The sequence below is a fragment of the Coloeus monedula genome (genome assembly GCF_965178545.1).
Source record: "Coloeus monedula genome assembly, chromosome: 3".
In the NCBI taxonomy this organism is placed as follows: domain Eukaryota; kingdom Metazoa; phylum Chordata; class Aves; order Passeriformes; family Corvidae; genus Coloeus; species Coloeus monedula.
In genome coordinates, this window is record NC_138783.1 from 7,993,709 (window position 1) to 8,009,826 (window position 16,118).

The following is a 16,118-nucleotide window of genomic DNA, read 5'->3' on the forward strand; positions in this document are numbered from 1 at the left end:
CATCCATCTACATACACATAGAGAAAACTGGGATCTTATTTCAACAGCTGAAAGGAAAATCAAACAAGGCTGCATACGCTACTAGTTTTTTTAGGATATATTTGGAGGTGCCAAGAGGATGGAGCCAGGCTTTTTTGGTGGTACTAAGGAATAGCACAAGAGGCAAAGGGCAGAAAATGGTGCACAAGGAAGTTCCACCTGGATATAAGGAAGAAATTTACAGTGACCGTGCAATGGAACAGGTTGCCCAGAGAGGTTGTGGATCTCCCTCTGGACATACCAGAAATATCTAGATGCAATCCTGTGCCATGTGCTCTAGGATGATCCTGCTTGAGCAGGGAGGGTGGACCAGATGACCCACTGTGGTCCCTTCCAATCTGACCCACTCTCTGATATTTTTACTCACCATCCACAGCACTCCTGGAGGTATATTGGGAAAAGATGGCATTGTAGCCACATCTTAAACTGTGATTACCCAGGGACTCTCCATGTGCTGCGACAGGGAATATGGGAAACGGCAAGGGCAGTTCTGTGGAACCAAAAAGACACAGATCTGGTGATGTACATTCAGATCTGGTGGTGTCCGTTCAGATCTGATGTACATATTCTCCAGCCTTTCTTCCTTACCAAGACTTTTCCACGTATACTGTAGGAGCAAAGGAATGTTTTGGCCCTGCCTCCAGGGTACAGATGTCCCTGGCACCACTCACCTCAAGTTCTAAAGTTCAAGCACATTGCTACGTTTTACTACTCGTGTTTTCTGCCATGAGTGGCATTGTTGTAAAGTCAGTAATTCAGCACCCGGAATATGAGGTGGAGAAGAGCCGTGGATTGTCTCATCTGAGCTTACTGACTCAGAAGTCCTGTGCTCTACTCAAATTTTCTCTAAAAAGAAATAGATGCTGACTTGTTTAGAATAGAAATGTATGTTTTAAAAATAATCTTTCTCCGTTTTCCATGTTTTTACTTCATTTGACCTAGTTATTCCAGGCAAGTGACAGTTTTAACCAACAAGAAACTCGGTTTTCATTGATACAGCAGCAAGGTACATCATTCTGTCAGCAAAGACACATTCACTGAATGTTATGGTAATTATTATGTACATTAGAAAAGGAGACTTTCCATCCACCTTTAATGAGCTATTCTTAGCACCAGAAGTATTTCCCAACTCGTTATAGGAGAAGGAGATTTAACCTTACCCTGTCAAACTTAAAGAGACAGATCAAAAGTGTTACAAGAGGGGGAATTCCAAGTCATCTCAATTATGTGGCACCACATGAAATAATTATATTTGGTTACCCTTCAGAACGGTATGTTCTTGAGGGGTAACTTTTATGTACTGCTCCTCCAAACATGGCCACACTCTGAGTGTGCTGCTTTTGATTTTTAAATAGCTACACAGCTATAACCCCTGTGTGTTATCTCTAATGATGAATGACAGTATTGTATTTACAAGCAGATTCTTGATTCGTTCTTGAAAGATTTTTTTTTCCCGTAACTATCCTGGTTCACAATGTAAGACAAAAGAAATTAAAGGCTTTGTTGAATCTTCTCTAACATAATGGAAAGTTATCAGAGAAGATTTTGTACTTTTTACTAATAGAGATAATACACAATGCAAAATAATTTTTTGAAAAGAAGGAAAAGAATAAAACTAATCAAACCTCCTTCAGTTAATATGCAAACTTGCACTCAAAGCACTATGTGAAATATATTAACCTTAAAGTCATAATGTACCAAATTTAAACTCAGAAAAAGACTTGTTTCTGAGTATTGAATAGGTTATAAAATTAATTTAATTTAGTACAGAAATACAACAGAACCCACCTCAGTTCCTCAGTACTGGAAAAGGTCTTGATGTTTATGAAAAACAGTACCCTGATATAAAAATGCAATCATGTGAACAAGCAGGACGGACACCAAAAGCTGAAAATACTTCAGTTTATTCTAAAAATGAAAAAACAGGACAAGACATTTGACTGTTTCATGTTAAATTTGCAAAACATTTCTAGATTTAAGAAAAACAGAGACAAGAGGTGATTGCCTTTTTTTTTCATTAATAGGAATATCTATACTTCATGGCATAGAAAGGAAATTAGAAAACCAGGAAACATATGGCAGTTATTTTTCTGTTGCAGGCAGTGTTGGTGTTTGTTTTTACAGTTATGAACACTCAAGCCTTCCTTTTTCAGAAAAGGAATGGCTCCTTGTGCAGATCCTTGCAAAACCAGAGTAATATTTTGATGACACTTGCATCTCATATTTCACAGTCCTGTCCCTTCATCAACATGCAATGACACTGTGGAGAAACCATCATGCCTATCTCATCCATTGATATGCTACTCAATTTTCTTCCATGTAACTTTAAATTCCTTAGGGATGTCAATGCCACACGACTTACTGTAAAATAATGGGGAAAAAAAATCAATGTTAAGTCAAAAAAGAACTAGAAAAGAGAGAGGGAGAAGATACACATGCAAGCACATAAATCAAGAAAATAAACCTAAACCAAAAAGTATTACTTTGGGATCTTACAAATTTAATAAAGGCAGTATTTATAAAAACAGAGCTAGCATAAAAACTCCTAAACCACGAAAACAATTATACTGGAGAAGTCGGCTTAAAAGCTTTATTTCAAGCAATGTAATACAACTCAGATACAGAGCTCTTAACAAGTCTTCATGTAAATCTTGTTCCGAACTGCAAGTAACCCAGCAACTTGGACATAAACCTGAAAAAAATCCTAGTATTAATCACCTGTAGTAGTGCTAGAGTGGTTTCAACCTACCAGAACACACATTTTTGGCAAGCACAGAGATAAGACTGAGAACAAGTCCATCCATTGAAAAATGCAAAGAATGTGTATGATATTTTATAGTGCTAAGAAAATAGTAAGAAATGAACAGTTGGTCTTGCTTTATCCTCACTTTTAGTGTGTCTAATACACGTCCTCATTTGTCAGCCCTTTTAAATGTTAGGTATATCAGATGACTTAAGTCAGATTGATATTCACAGTGAGTGTATTTTAATGGTATGATTGGAATAACAATTTGATTGTACAGAAGGTTACGTTCCTTGCGACTCAAGGGTTCCTGAATGACAGCAAAGTAGTCACAATTCACAGAAATTACACATATGTATAAAAAACAGTCCAGTGAAGATGTGAGTCTGTTTTGAAATGACAAATAAAAGTACACAGAAGTAAGAAGATAAATGAGTATTTGGCATTATGTAACACAAATGACACAAAGAAAATTTTGGTGGATGCAGCTAAATTATGGGCTTTTCAGTTAGACACACAAGTAATTTAAAGTCAGAGAAGCTAAAACATCCTATGCAACATGAGACAGTTAATACTTGCCCTTAGGTCCTGCAGAGGAAGGTTTTGTGTTCAGAGAGACGACGGTCCAGATTTAGAGAATGACTCAGCTCCCTTTGTAAGTGCTCCTTGTGCATGTGTTGAATCAGATGACAACACAGGAGCTGCTGAGGAGACAGCTGAAGGAGTGCTTAGGTCAAGAAGCAACAGATAATTCCTGATTTTAAGAGTAATTCGTTATTTTAACTGTGTGCAGCTGAAACAGTGGAAGGAGGAGATAGAACAAATAATTCTAACAGTGTGGACAATTATCTTATGAATAAAGAAATCTCTTTATTTGCATAAATTGATTCCTTAGCCATAAACAGTATAAGAACCAGATAATTACAACCAGAAAAACTTCAGGAGAGGACTTAGTCTGGTTTATGAGACTAAGCTTAATGAGGGTAAGACATGAAAGGCTTCTGAAAAGATTCCTAATTTATAGTGTACTATTCCTACTAGAGAGTACTATTATGGCTACTCCTTAACTACGATCAGCTTGACTGACCACAGACAGTGAACTGTATCACTGATTAAAAAAAGTTAAATTTATAGAGGGTTGGTATTAAGGCAAAAATATATATCTATAACAATTTATAAATATAATAATGTATATAACAATCAGATAATATATATAACAGTGTATTATATATCTATAATAAGATATATAACAACGTATAATAACATAAATCTGTAATGGCAATTTTGCCTGGAACATTGTGTTATGAGATTCTGTGGTGGCACAAAGCAAATGGCAGATGGGTTCCAGAGACTCAGAATACCTACAGGTCCACGAGTTCTCATTTATCCCACAACAATTATTCATATTTCTAATTCTTTGAGGAAGAAGAGCTGGAATAAAAGAAGACATAAAAATATTTGTAATTTTTTAGCAGGACATAGCATTTTGAATACTTAAGTATTTCTACAGCATATTTATCAACAGTTGGCTAATGTGAGACTATTGCACAATGAGCTGATTTGCTCATGGCCCCAAAAGCCATGGATATAAATTTTTGTTGTAACATCTGTTGGGATTTTAACATAAATTTGGTAAATTCTACAAAAGCAGAAAAAATTGGAAGAGATATTGGGCTTAAGTTTTTCATGTTCTATATTGACAAACTACTGAATTGCAGACAGGCTGTAAAACAGGCCTTTGAACAGTATAAACATTCATGATGTCTTCTATTTATAGATGCTTTTCTTGAGTAGCTCAATGACAAATTTGAACTTAACAATGCAGTGACCTCCAGTTTTATACAGCTCTGCTGACTGTGCATTTCAGCAAAACTACTGTGATTTTGAAAAATCAACCTGTCTCTAACTTGTCTCCTGGATTCTCCACTAAGGAATTACAGTTTTATATTGCTGAAACTACTGATTTTAGTAAAGTAAATGGTTGAGTGAAAGAGAAATAAAATTGCAGAGAATGGTAGAAATCTGAGAGCCCTGGAGTGAAGATAGTGTGCAATATTCCAACTGGCTGGGAAATAGGTAAGAGAGAAGCAGATGGTGTAAGGAAAAGGTTTAAAAATAAAAGCAAATTTACCCAAGGCTGAGGAACTGGAATCCCTCAATGTGAACATCACTGTTCTTGTGAAGGCCTCAGGGGCTGATGACTTATAAAGCAAGTCCTGTCTCTTGTCTGCATCAGGAAGACTGACAAGCTCAGGACTGAGAGGCACACTGGAAGGGTGACCAGAACATCAGAAAAGTGGGGCTTTTCTGCATTAATCAGATAATTTATACTGTTAGAATATTTACTGGACTAACAAATTCTTAGTAAATTCTTAGCAATGTGTATGTGGTGTAGAAAAGATTTTCAGTGTAACAAGTCAGGGGAAGACATGGGAAAACCCATCTGTGAACCCTTCTAGTTGGGCTGGTGAACAACCAAGCCTCTGCAAAAACTTTTGTAGGAGAAAGCCTACAGGCATCATAGAAGACTTGGAATGAATGTAGCAGAGGTGTGCAGTCCTGTGTTCTGGCAATTATCCCATTTACTGTAAAATAAAAGAATTTTGGGCAACCCAGGTGCTTCAGGGTCACTAATGATCCAAGGAAAGCAGAGAAACAGTAGTTACATCAATTTATGATCTGGCTATGACTCACTCCAGCCAAGCCTTGCGCTGGTAAGTGGCAGGTTTTGTGAGGGACAAAGGAAACTTTGTTGAAAATCTGAGAGAAAGAGGAGAAAACAGAAGGCAGTCAGAGAAAGCTGCTGATAGGTGGACACTGAATGGAAACTGATACTTGCTTTAAAAGCCTCTGATCATAGTCCTGTGTGATCAGAGACCTCTGTCTCCGCCCCCTTCTCATGACCCAGTTGAGTAGAGACAGTTTTTGTTATGGCTTTACCTGTAAAGTACAAAATCAGGTAGACTGATAGGGGAATCAAGGAAGGAGAAAACCAAATCCAACCTCTTACTACACATGCCCACTCTGCCCCTAGAAATACCTGCCCTCCTCTCTTTTTGTAGAAGAAATGGCTGAGCTGAGGGAACGGTACATTCAGCAGGGACTAAGTCTTGGAGATGCAGATTCTTGCAAACCAGCTCTTCCTGCAGGAGCAACTGCCTGCTGTGACACTGTATGAGTTTGAACACTGTATGAGTTTGAAAAGGAGGCCCAGAATGTGACAGACTGTATCGTCTGAGGATGGATCACAAGCCAAAAGAAAGCAGAGATGTATTAGAACCAGAAAAAGCTGTCAGTCTCTGTTCGAAGTTTATGTGGTTGAGACAGGCCAGCCTTGAATTACGACCAGGGTGTATTTTAAGACTTGTAGTGGATGTCCTGGACACAGAAATGCATTCAGTTTTAAGGTCAGTAGACACTGGAACAGTACAGAATGAGCTAGCAAGCTGTATAAGGGAAGAAGTGATCTAGGGGACACTAAATACTAGCAAGTGAGAAAAACAAACAAAAAGTCCATCAGAGTGCATGACTCAGATGCTGTAAAAACTGCTCTTTATTTTGTCAGCATTCACTCTCATATAATCTTCTCTGGTAAAAGTGGCAAAAGGGGGATGACAAAGTGAAAAGAGGAAGAAAAGTAATCCATGCACACATGCAATGGTAGGAAATAGTGCAGTAAGGAAATAGTCAGACCAAGAACAAACACACATGGAAGCAACAGAAGAAAACTGGGGAAGGAATGCAATCCTGGAACTAGCAGATCACTAACTGAAGAGTGCCATAAGGAAAAGTGCAATTAATTGCTTATGCCCCACCTTTACAGACACCAAGGTGAACTTCCCCACTTGGGGATGGCCTGCCTTCCTGGCGGAACTACGGGACAAGCAGAAAATGAAGAGCCTGGATGCTGCCTGAGAAGATAATATAATGCAGAAAGAAACAAAGAAGCTGGATATTCATGCAGGAGAATTCAGAACTGCTGTGAGCAGGGGGACTGCTGATGTGTGATGATGCCCTGCTGCAGGAGCTGATGGTACAAGAGTGAGGAAACCTGCACCGAGTGGCTGCTCAAGCTCAAATGAGATTGGGCACCAATATTAACCATTTTTTGAGTAGGATTAGGTAATGGAATACAACATCCAGAGAGAATTTTGAGAGATAAACAGAAGGCTCAGATACATCAAAAAGGAAGGGTGATTGAGGAAAACTGACTGAGAGCCATCAGCACTTAAACTATTCTAATGGAACTGGGACTGCATTAACTTGGAAAACCAAAATTTACCCATATAATACATGATAGTAATTAATACATTACTAGTGAGGTTGCTATTTGGATTAAAATATAAATATTTAGCTGTTCGTTGCAAAGAATTGTCATCTAATGAAAGTTACCTAATAATATGAAGAAAAGTTTTTTACTAAGTAGTAATGAAGTTTTATTACTACATACTTCAACACAAAATATTCAGGAAACAGAAATGCAGCTAATAATCCTGTATGTCCTCAGAAACCCATACTGAGGGAGGTGCTGGGTGCCTGGGTAACTAAGATAACTATTAATTATATTTGCTCTTTTTATTTCCCACAGATAACGCAGTTTGAGCAATCCCTTCCAAATGTACTCACACTGTAAGCTGCGTATCACTTAGTTTTCTTTACTGCATAATTTTATTAAGCTGCCTACATATGGAAAAAGTGAAAGTCATGCCACTTTTCTTTTAACAGAAATGCCATGGCTGATTTTAAAAACAAGCATGATATAAACCTTTCTAATAAGAGAAAAAGGATCCAACCTAAAGGATTTATCTCTAAGCAAGAAAAAACCTGTGTGAAGACAGATTAGTTCTTCCTAATCCATGAATATTGATATTACTAACAAAAATGTCTGTGTGTACATATTTGTCTTGGATGAAGATTTCTGTATTTATAGAAATGTAGAGTTTTGAGTGTTCTAAGAGGAAAAGGTGAATCACCGAGGCATAAAAATTTTTCTGTGGAAAATTGTATTGCATACAATACAATCACCTATGGCAACGGATTGCACACCTGTAAGTGTAGCTCTGTATCACTGGGATTGTGAAGGCTACACCTTCAGTTATTGTACTGGGGATATTCCAAGACAGAAATAGTAGAAACTATGGGTCCCTAAACTGATAGGGTATCAAAATGTGACTTATAGTACATGACCTTATGTGATTATTCAATTAATTCAGGTAACTTTGGAGATCTAAAGGTATAGCATTTCTGAGATGAGAAACATGTGCATGTGAAGATGGGTAATTGAACATGATAGATGTTCTTCATAGTGTTTTTAGGCAGATTCCAGAAAAACAACGGCTCAAAACATGCATTATGTATGTAAGGAAATTAGTTTTCCATGTTTTGATAAATGCTCAGATCAGAATTTGACAAAGATATAATTATGAAATCGCTCCAGTCATTGTGCAGTTATCTATGTGGGATCCAGTTACATTCGGATACATTCAGAAATCACTGTGCACCATCTCAGAGTGTGTAAAATGCACACTGACAAGCACATATGAAATGTAAAGCTATAAATAACGCCACTACTTTAAAAGTAAGACTGTGGTCTCTAACATCTACAGAAACCTGAGCTTAGCTTTACACCTTACAGTTGTAATTTCAGTTGCTCAGTGGTTGTATAATTATACATAATTATACTCTCAGACCCTTTTGTGTGCTAAAGCATTTTCTGTATAACAAGTATGCATTGCATATATGTATATATAAATGCATTATTAATAAGGGTGTTAGGTTTTGGTTTTGTTTTTTTTTTTTTTCCAAATGAATCCAATATTTTGAAAAATGATACTGTTAAAGTATTCATTGGACTAACAAGAAGTCATTAGTTACATATTTGGTGTTTTCTTCTGACTATAGAAAGATTTCGAGTGTAGCACTAAGGATCTGGTCCCTGTCCCGTCTTTCTGTTCATTCAACACACTGGTGGTTGCACCTGAGAATCAGTTGGGTCAAATGCCACTGACTGCCATTAAAAAGTAAACCAGAACTAATACTGATAAGATCTAAAAAACTGTCTGTGGAAAGCATTTTGGACTTCCAAAAGTTCTGCATTTCACATACAGTTTGCATCAGATTCATCTGCTCTTCCTGCAGTGAAGTCGGGATAGACTTGAATTCATGAATACAACTGAGGTACTATTCTGCTTTTTGAAAACTAAAATAGTTCTATACATACTAATGAATTTATATTGACAGAGCTGTCAGAGCATTAGCAGTATCCATCTCCTCCTTTCTTCTCACCTCACTTGACCTCCCGAAGGATTAGATGTGTTACCCTCTGAACGATTATCTGGCAACCTCACTTTCTCTTCTGAGTAAAAGGCCAGGCCGCCTAAATGCCTGTAGTGTTTCAGGGAGGAATGTGGGACTATGCAACCAAGAAACGCCCAAAGTAATATCATTTCTGAGGAGTTTTAGGAAAGACCTGACAATGAACAGCAAGAAAGCAAAATTGCTGCTGTTGCTGTGGGGTTTCATTCTAAGTGTATTGGATATAAAGCATACAATATTCGGTGAGTGTTAATAAGTTGCTTGTTTAATTGCAATACGCTGTTAAAAAAGCCTCGGCAATAATAGCAAGAATGTTCCTTTGGGGTAACTATCTGGAGAGCTCAAGCTACTTATTTTCTAAGTGTTACACATAAACACACATTGGTAAGACAGAGGTGACAGCTACCAAGTAGTGTCGTATGGCATTAAAGAGAGAGTCCAGAATGTTTTATGGTCTTCCCCTAATGCATAAACACATATGCAAACAACAGGAAACAGCAGTACTGGGAGTTGTAGAAAGTTGTTAGTATTGGCAGTAATTACTTCTGAGAAATACAGAAGGCATACAACCAATAGAGTACCTACAACATCCAAAAATATTATGAACTTCCTGAAGGTTTTATTTGTATTTTGTATCTGTGAACTGTTTCACAAATTCTTACCTGATTTTTTAGTAAGACTCATAGACATTTTCACAACAAATATTGTTCTACATCTGCGGATATTTTAAAATTGGTATCACACTTTGAAGTATCTTGATTAATGTGTAAACAACTTTAAAAGATATTTACATTTTTTGATATTCTGTTATACAAAATAAGGACACCAAAGCATAATCACACTGCAATATTGTGAAAGCAAGAAGCAGTCATTATTTAGGACTTTCAGGTTGTTGGAATGTGTTTTTATTTTGCTCTGAATAGTAAGTGAAAATGGCATTCCCATCAACTGTGCTTACTGGAATCTTACAGCCCTGAAACTGGCTTTTTAGTGTTTCAGATTGTATATTTGTTTTGATCTTTCAAGATGTGTGGTTATGTAAAGCTCCTGAAACCATGACAGGGCAAAGGTAATACCTTAAAAGACAGTATCAATACCCTATTTTTCTTATAAATTCCAACCCTAAAATTCTTAAGCCTATGAACTAATTAATAAATATATCAATGTATACTTGGAATGTTTGCTGCAATTTTCAAGGATATGTGCTTTGTTCTTCATATGTAATCAAACAGTTCAATCCTTGCTTAAGTACAGTTTTAATTATGGAACACTGACATGATGTGTCATGCAGCTGTGCAACACTGACCATTTCTTTTCTGCTATGTGTCTCACCTTGGCAAATCCAAAGATAGGGATAAGTGTCATGGGATCACAGAAAAGCTTGTTATGGAAGGGACCTTTAAAGGTCACCTACTACAACCACCCTGCTGTAGCAATGAGCTACAGCTCCACAACCAATGCTTGATCTCCCTGGGAAGACTACTGAGATAAAGGATAATTATTTTTTTTAACGGGGGCATTTGCACTGGGTCTGGATGACAGCTGTGCAGTTAAATATTTATGGATCCTTGAACAAATAACATGGGGAAGTATGGCTGGCCAATGTGGCAAAATAAGATAATTTTCTTACAAATTTTGAAGTTCACTTTGTGTTAAGTACTGAATGTGCAGAAACCAGCCCAAAAGTGGGAAGTTGCAATGGATACTGTAACATGCTCAGGTGTCTGACACCTCTTTAAAGGATAGGGGATCCTTCAGGAATCCATTCTTCTGGAATACTGAAGCATAAATCTTTTTGAACAGCTGTCTCTGTCCACAGAAACACCTTTTCTTGTTAGGTCGCATTATGAGATCCAGTATAGGCATGAGTGACAGCTTGTCAGTCCTTGCTCATGGACTACCTCTCATCTTTAAGTCATGGAAAGGTGCAATGGAAATAAAAAATACAAACGTCTCTCTACATGAAAGCAAGCAAAGTGGGCCAACCATAACTAGATGTAAAAAGACTTTCAGGAAAAGGAGTTGGGAGGAGTTTTGCCCAGACTGAAATGATAACAAGTCTTGATATAGCCATTAAGGATTGAACAGAACCATACAAAGGATGTGCGTTGTGACTTGTCACTTTGAGAGACCAGCAACTCTTACATGTTCTCAACAGAGGGTTAAAAAATATCCTGCTGCATTTGGTACCTGCCATCTCTTCTCAGACAGGTTAAACTGTGGGATTGAGCAGTCTCTGTACTAGCTGCAGAACAGAAGCCTGTATCAGAAAGGCAACTCAGACAGGCCTGGAAGCATCTTACAGAGCCAGGCCAGGACCAGGACCCAGGTCTGCTCTAAGCCACTTGGTTTAGAAGAACCTGAAATTTGCACTGTAAGAGCTAGTCAAGGCCAGAGACCTCACAGATCCATTCTGGCTGAAATATGAACAGACACACTATTGATGAGGAAGAATCTGAACCAGTGCCTTAATGACAAAAAAGGGATTTTTAAATTTAGTTCCTATGGTTTATCATCTCTGTCATCTTTTTTTTTTTGCAAAATAAGTGCAAAATATTAGTGAATCAAAATGGAGGTGCTGCATGGTAGGAGCAGCCATTTTTATCTTCAAAATTTAGATTTATCTTTGAACTTTGCATATTAAAAAAAATCGAAATTGATTTTATAATTTTAATTATACCGTTACTGCTCGCATCACTATGCAAAATTTTAGAGTATACATAACTTAAGCATGAACATCCTCTGAAAGATGACTTTAGAGTAATTGATACACTCCAGCCTCACTGGTAACTGGGTGCGAGACACATGCCTTAGACACCATTCTTATATGATCCACTGCTGTCTACATAAAAGAGCAGTTATTCCCAACAGTCCTCCTCTTTCTGTTTGCTCTGGCAGCAGCAGCTGGCAGCTTTGTATCCATCCCTGCCAAATGCACAAAGACACATTCAGCTGTTGGGACAGTATTCATTGTCTGAGCTGCTGGTTTTGCCTCAGGTAGAGGACTAAATGGCAGTGTCCTGAGAGCCAACCTCGGCTCATGGTGGGAACACCAGGATCATGGTGTAATCAATGATCAAAATAGCATATGCCTTAGTATCTTGGATTTACTTGTGACAAAGCAGGCAGATAAAATCATGCCCAAGTTGTAAAATGAAACATGAGTAGATACAAATGGTATGCTTGTTCATATCCTGGTTCACAGAGTGTTAAATATATCATTGGGGCTTTCTGTGTTACAGAGACAGGGGCTATCTGCAGAATTTAACTTCCTGAAGTTCAGGGTTGCTTGTATATGAGGCTGGATGCTATGTCGTTTCTGCTTAAAATGAATGTTAGAAGGGGTCCCTGTCTCCAGGGAGGTGCAAGCCACAGCTACATTCCTACACAAATTGCTCATTTATAGATGCTTAAAAGCTAATAACAATGCTGTGAACTTGCTTGAGCTTCCTGACAATGAATAAAACAAACAAAGAAGTGCTAAGGAGTGGAACTCCTGTTTCCAGTGCTCATGCATTCAAAGGCTGCAGGAATTGCTCTCCCACCTCCACTTCAAACAGCAGGTACCCTCTCCAGTACTAAACACCTGGAAGCCCCAAAGCAGCAGCACATGCAACTTTTGTAAAAAACCCAGTTTCCTGGCTCTTGATAATAAGCTGGAATTTATCTTTTCCTTTTAATTGACCAAGCTAGTTAAGTGTGAGAGTAAGGGTGACACATTTGCAGAAGAACACACACACACAATATGAGGAAAGAAGCAAAAAGACGATGGTAAGATTTGTTAAACTCAGGCACTGAAAGCACTGCCACGCAGAAAGTTTTGAGAAGCCTGGGAAATTTTAAAAACAGTTTTTCAGTCTCCAGTGACTGAAGAAATTGTGGCCACTGTGGAAAAAAAGAAATCTTGATGTATCAGAGCTGGATATGACAAGTAGTTCTGATACAGTATAGATGCTACTTGTTTCAATAACCAAACCAAAACTCCTTGGGCCTTCTGTTGGGGCAACTGCTCTAGCTAACAGTATAATTATTGCCCTACACAGTCTTTGGACAGAATACTTGTTGCACTCCACAAGGAAAAAAAGGAACAAAGGTACTTTGGTTTTGCCTGTTTAGTCAGAAACTGCTACAAGGAAGGAAATACAGTGCAGTTAAGTGTACATGCACTGTTGATGAAACAAATCATTACGGAAACTTTCACTGCAGCCAGTTTTGGGTGAAGTAATAAATGAACTGTTAGTGTCCATCACACACGGTGCTGTTAGTCACCTGGCAGACAGCAAGGAGAAACAGCACTTAAATTCAGAGGAAGCCAAGATAGGAAGGATGAGTCCAACTGAGGACAATTTTGGAGATGGTTGTGGGAACGAGTTAAGGTATCTAGAAGCTGAAAAGTTCATAAACTGTGGCTGAAAAGCATTCAAAAGAGGCCTCTAAATAAACTTTCTCACTACATGTCTAAACAAAGCAAAATTGCTGGACCTTAAATAAAAGTGCTCAATGCTGGCCTAGAGGCATGGTCAGCCTGGTGATTAGTTGCCTTGGATATTTGGTGGCCTATCCAAAAACGAGACATGCTGATATTAGGTCAAAAACTTCCACAGCAATCTACCTGTTCTATTCAGCATTTAGAGCTGCACTAGGATCAGTTGAACTAATCTTACCACATTTGGAAATTTTTCTGTGTCTGATAAAGCAACATTTTACAGTACAGACTCGGTGTTTATGAGAACTCATGGACGTCCCCAGAGTCTTGTTTTGCTGAGCTGTCTATGAGCACGCCAGCACCCTATCAAACAGTCGAGAAATTTATTCCAGCAGTCATGATGATGCCAAATCTGCTTTGGGGGGTGTTGATGTTGGCTGGGGTGTGCCGTGGGCTTTACGTGTGTGGGAACGCGAAGTTCACCCGGCAGCTGACACGCTGAAAAAGACATCAAAGAGCCCCTAAGAAAACAAACTGGGGGACCGCCGAGCCACGGCACGCAGACATCCCCCTCCTGCCGGGCGGGTCGGCTCCCGCAAATGCTTTTTTTTTTCCCAGTTGTTTTTATTTCCTCTGCTGTCACCCCATGCTGTTCGGAGACCGGCGCTTCTCGCGCACCCCCCGCGGCCCCTTCCCGCCCCGCGGGCAGCGACCCGGGGCTGCCGGACCGAAGCCATCGCCGAGGGGAGGCCGGGCCGGGCCAGACCGGGAACCACCGGCACCCCCTCCCGCAGCCGCGGAGCCCCGGCTCGGCCGCACCGCGGGCGGGGAGGAGCGGCGGAGGCGGCCCCGGCGGCGCCCCGGGCGGTGGGCGGGGAGAGGCAGGGGCGCCCGGCCGCCCGCCCGGCCCCCTCCCCGGCTGTATTTAGCGGCGGCGCGGATCACGGGGAGCCCGCGGTGGCGACATGGCCGCCGCCAGCACGGAGCCTCTGCAGCCGCCCAGGCTGCAGCAGCTGCTGGAGCGGGATCCTTACCTGGCGCCCTTCCGGACCGACTTCCAGCGCAGGTACCGCCGCGTGGAGGGGAGCGCGGAGCGGCCGCCCGCCCGCCTGTGGGGGCGCCGGGGCGGGCGGTGTCCCCTCCCCCGCGCTGCTCTCCCCTCCCCTCGGCCGGGGCGGCTCCGCTTCCCTTCCGGCGGAGGCGCCGCTGCCGCGGGCGGAGCCGCTGCCGGGGCTCGGCGAGGCCTCCCGGGCCGGGGCGCTGCAGGGAGGCCTCGCCCGCGGGCCTCCCCGCCGGCCTGGTGGGGCCGGGCCGTCCCGTCCCGTCCGGAGCCGGCACCCCCCGGGCTCTGCGGCGCCTCGGGCGGCAGCGCTGCGCCCCGCGGGCCCTCCCGAGAGCGGCGGGGGGGCGGCGGTGGCAGCCGGGCCCGTGGGCGCAGCCGGGGACAGCTTGCGGCAATCACGGAACCACAGAAGGGTTGGGGTTGGAAGGGACTTTAAACTTCATCTGGTTCCAGACCCCCTGCCGTGGGCAGGGACACTTTCCACTTGTCCAGGTTGCTTAGAGCTGCATCCAGCCTGGCTTTGAACACTTACGTGGATGGGGCAGCCACAACTTCACTGGGTAACCTGTTCCAGTGCCTCACCACCCTTACAGTAAAGAATTTTTTTCTGATACCTAATCTAAACCTACTCAGCATGAACCCATTTCCCCTTGACCTGTCACTACATGTAAATAATCTAGCCCTATCTTTCCTATAAGTTCCCTTCAGCTACTGTAAGGCTGCCATTAGGTCACCCCTAAGCCTTCTATTTTGCAGGCAGCACAATCCCAGTTCTCTCACCTCATAGAAGAGGTGCTTCATCAATTTGGTGGCCTCCACTGGACTCGTTCCAGAAGATCAATGCCCTTCCTGTGGCGGGGATCCCAGAGATGGATGCAGTCAGGCTGTGAGGTTGATGCACTGAGTTGCTGTCACTAACAAAAGTGTTTTTCTGTTTATCTGTAAATAAACTGCTTCTGAATCTCGTCTTTCTGGAGAATTTTCCTGCATGTTTTGAGGTATCCCTGAACCGCCAGCTCAGCTGTTCGGCAGACCTGCAATGTGTGAAGTAGCAGAGCGTGCGTTAGGTTGGTGCTGGGTTGCCGGTCTGAGCATCCCTTTTTTTGTGCCTCTCGCTGGGAACTGTGACACCAACCCTCTGTCCAGGGCCTGGGTGAGAGCCTGCTAGCAGCAGCCTGGGCAGAGGAGGCCTGCATCCTGCAGAGCCAGGCTGCTGGCCTGGAAAAGCTGCTGAAACCTCACCCTCTGGTTGAGCACAGCCATTGGGAGCTTTTATGCTGCACATTTATATGTTGTGTTTCGCTAGTGGTCCTCTGGCAATAAAAATAATTGTAGTACTGACCAATGCACTGTGTCCCAGAAGTCTGGAAAAGTCTCTGTGTGTGAGGGATGTAAGAGGAGGTATCTTTTTTTTAAAGTCGTTGGCTTTTTTTGTCTGTTACTATGTTCTATATGGTTTAACATTACCTGGTGTCCTGTTGGATTCTGGCATTGAATAGTGGTAAGTCTAGATCTTGTAAAATAGGATTAAG

The 16,118-nt window shown here is 41.3% G+C and overlaps 1 protein-coding gene and 1 long non-coding RNA gene across 6 annotated transcripts in view; one reads left to right on the forward strand and one right to left on the reverse strand.

Annotated features, from left to right (window-relative positions):
* Positions 1 to 1,941: 1,941 nt before the first annotated feature.
* Positions 1,942 to 15,036, reverse strand: LOC309570881. Of its 3 annotated transcripts, none has more exons than XR_014226265.1 (4): positions 14,558 to 15,036; positions 13,762 to 14,021; positions 3,362 to 4,213; positions 1,942 to 2,400 (listed from the first exon to the last, which is right to left on the reverse strand). It is a non-coding gene; the product is annotated as an uncharacterized lncRNA (long non-coding RNA). The 3 variants fall into 3 exon arrangements; XR_014226266.1 differs by having other exon boundaries at positions 1,942 to 2,731; XR_014226267.1 differs by having other exon boundaries at positions 2,789 to 4,213.
* GBE1 (1,4-alpha-glucan branching enzyme 1) overlaps positions 14,119 to 16,118 on the forward strand; it is a 143,116-nt gene continuing 141,116 nt past the window's right edge. The window contains exon 1 of one of the 3 annotated variants that reach the window (XM_082277896.1): positions 14,119 to 14,589. In XM_082277896.1, coding sequence (XP_082134022.1) covers positions 14,489 to 14,589 — 101 coding nt within the window. In that variant the 5' untranslated portion in view covers positions 14,119 to 14,488. The remainder of the gene's footprint in view (positions 14,590 to 16,118) is intronic. The other 2 variants (XM_082277895.1, XM_082277894.1) reach the window with 2 other exon arrangements.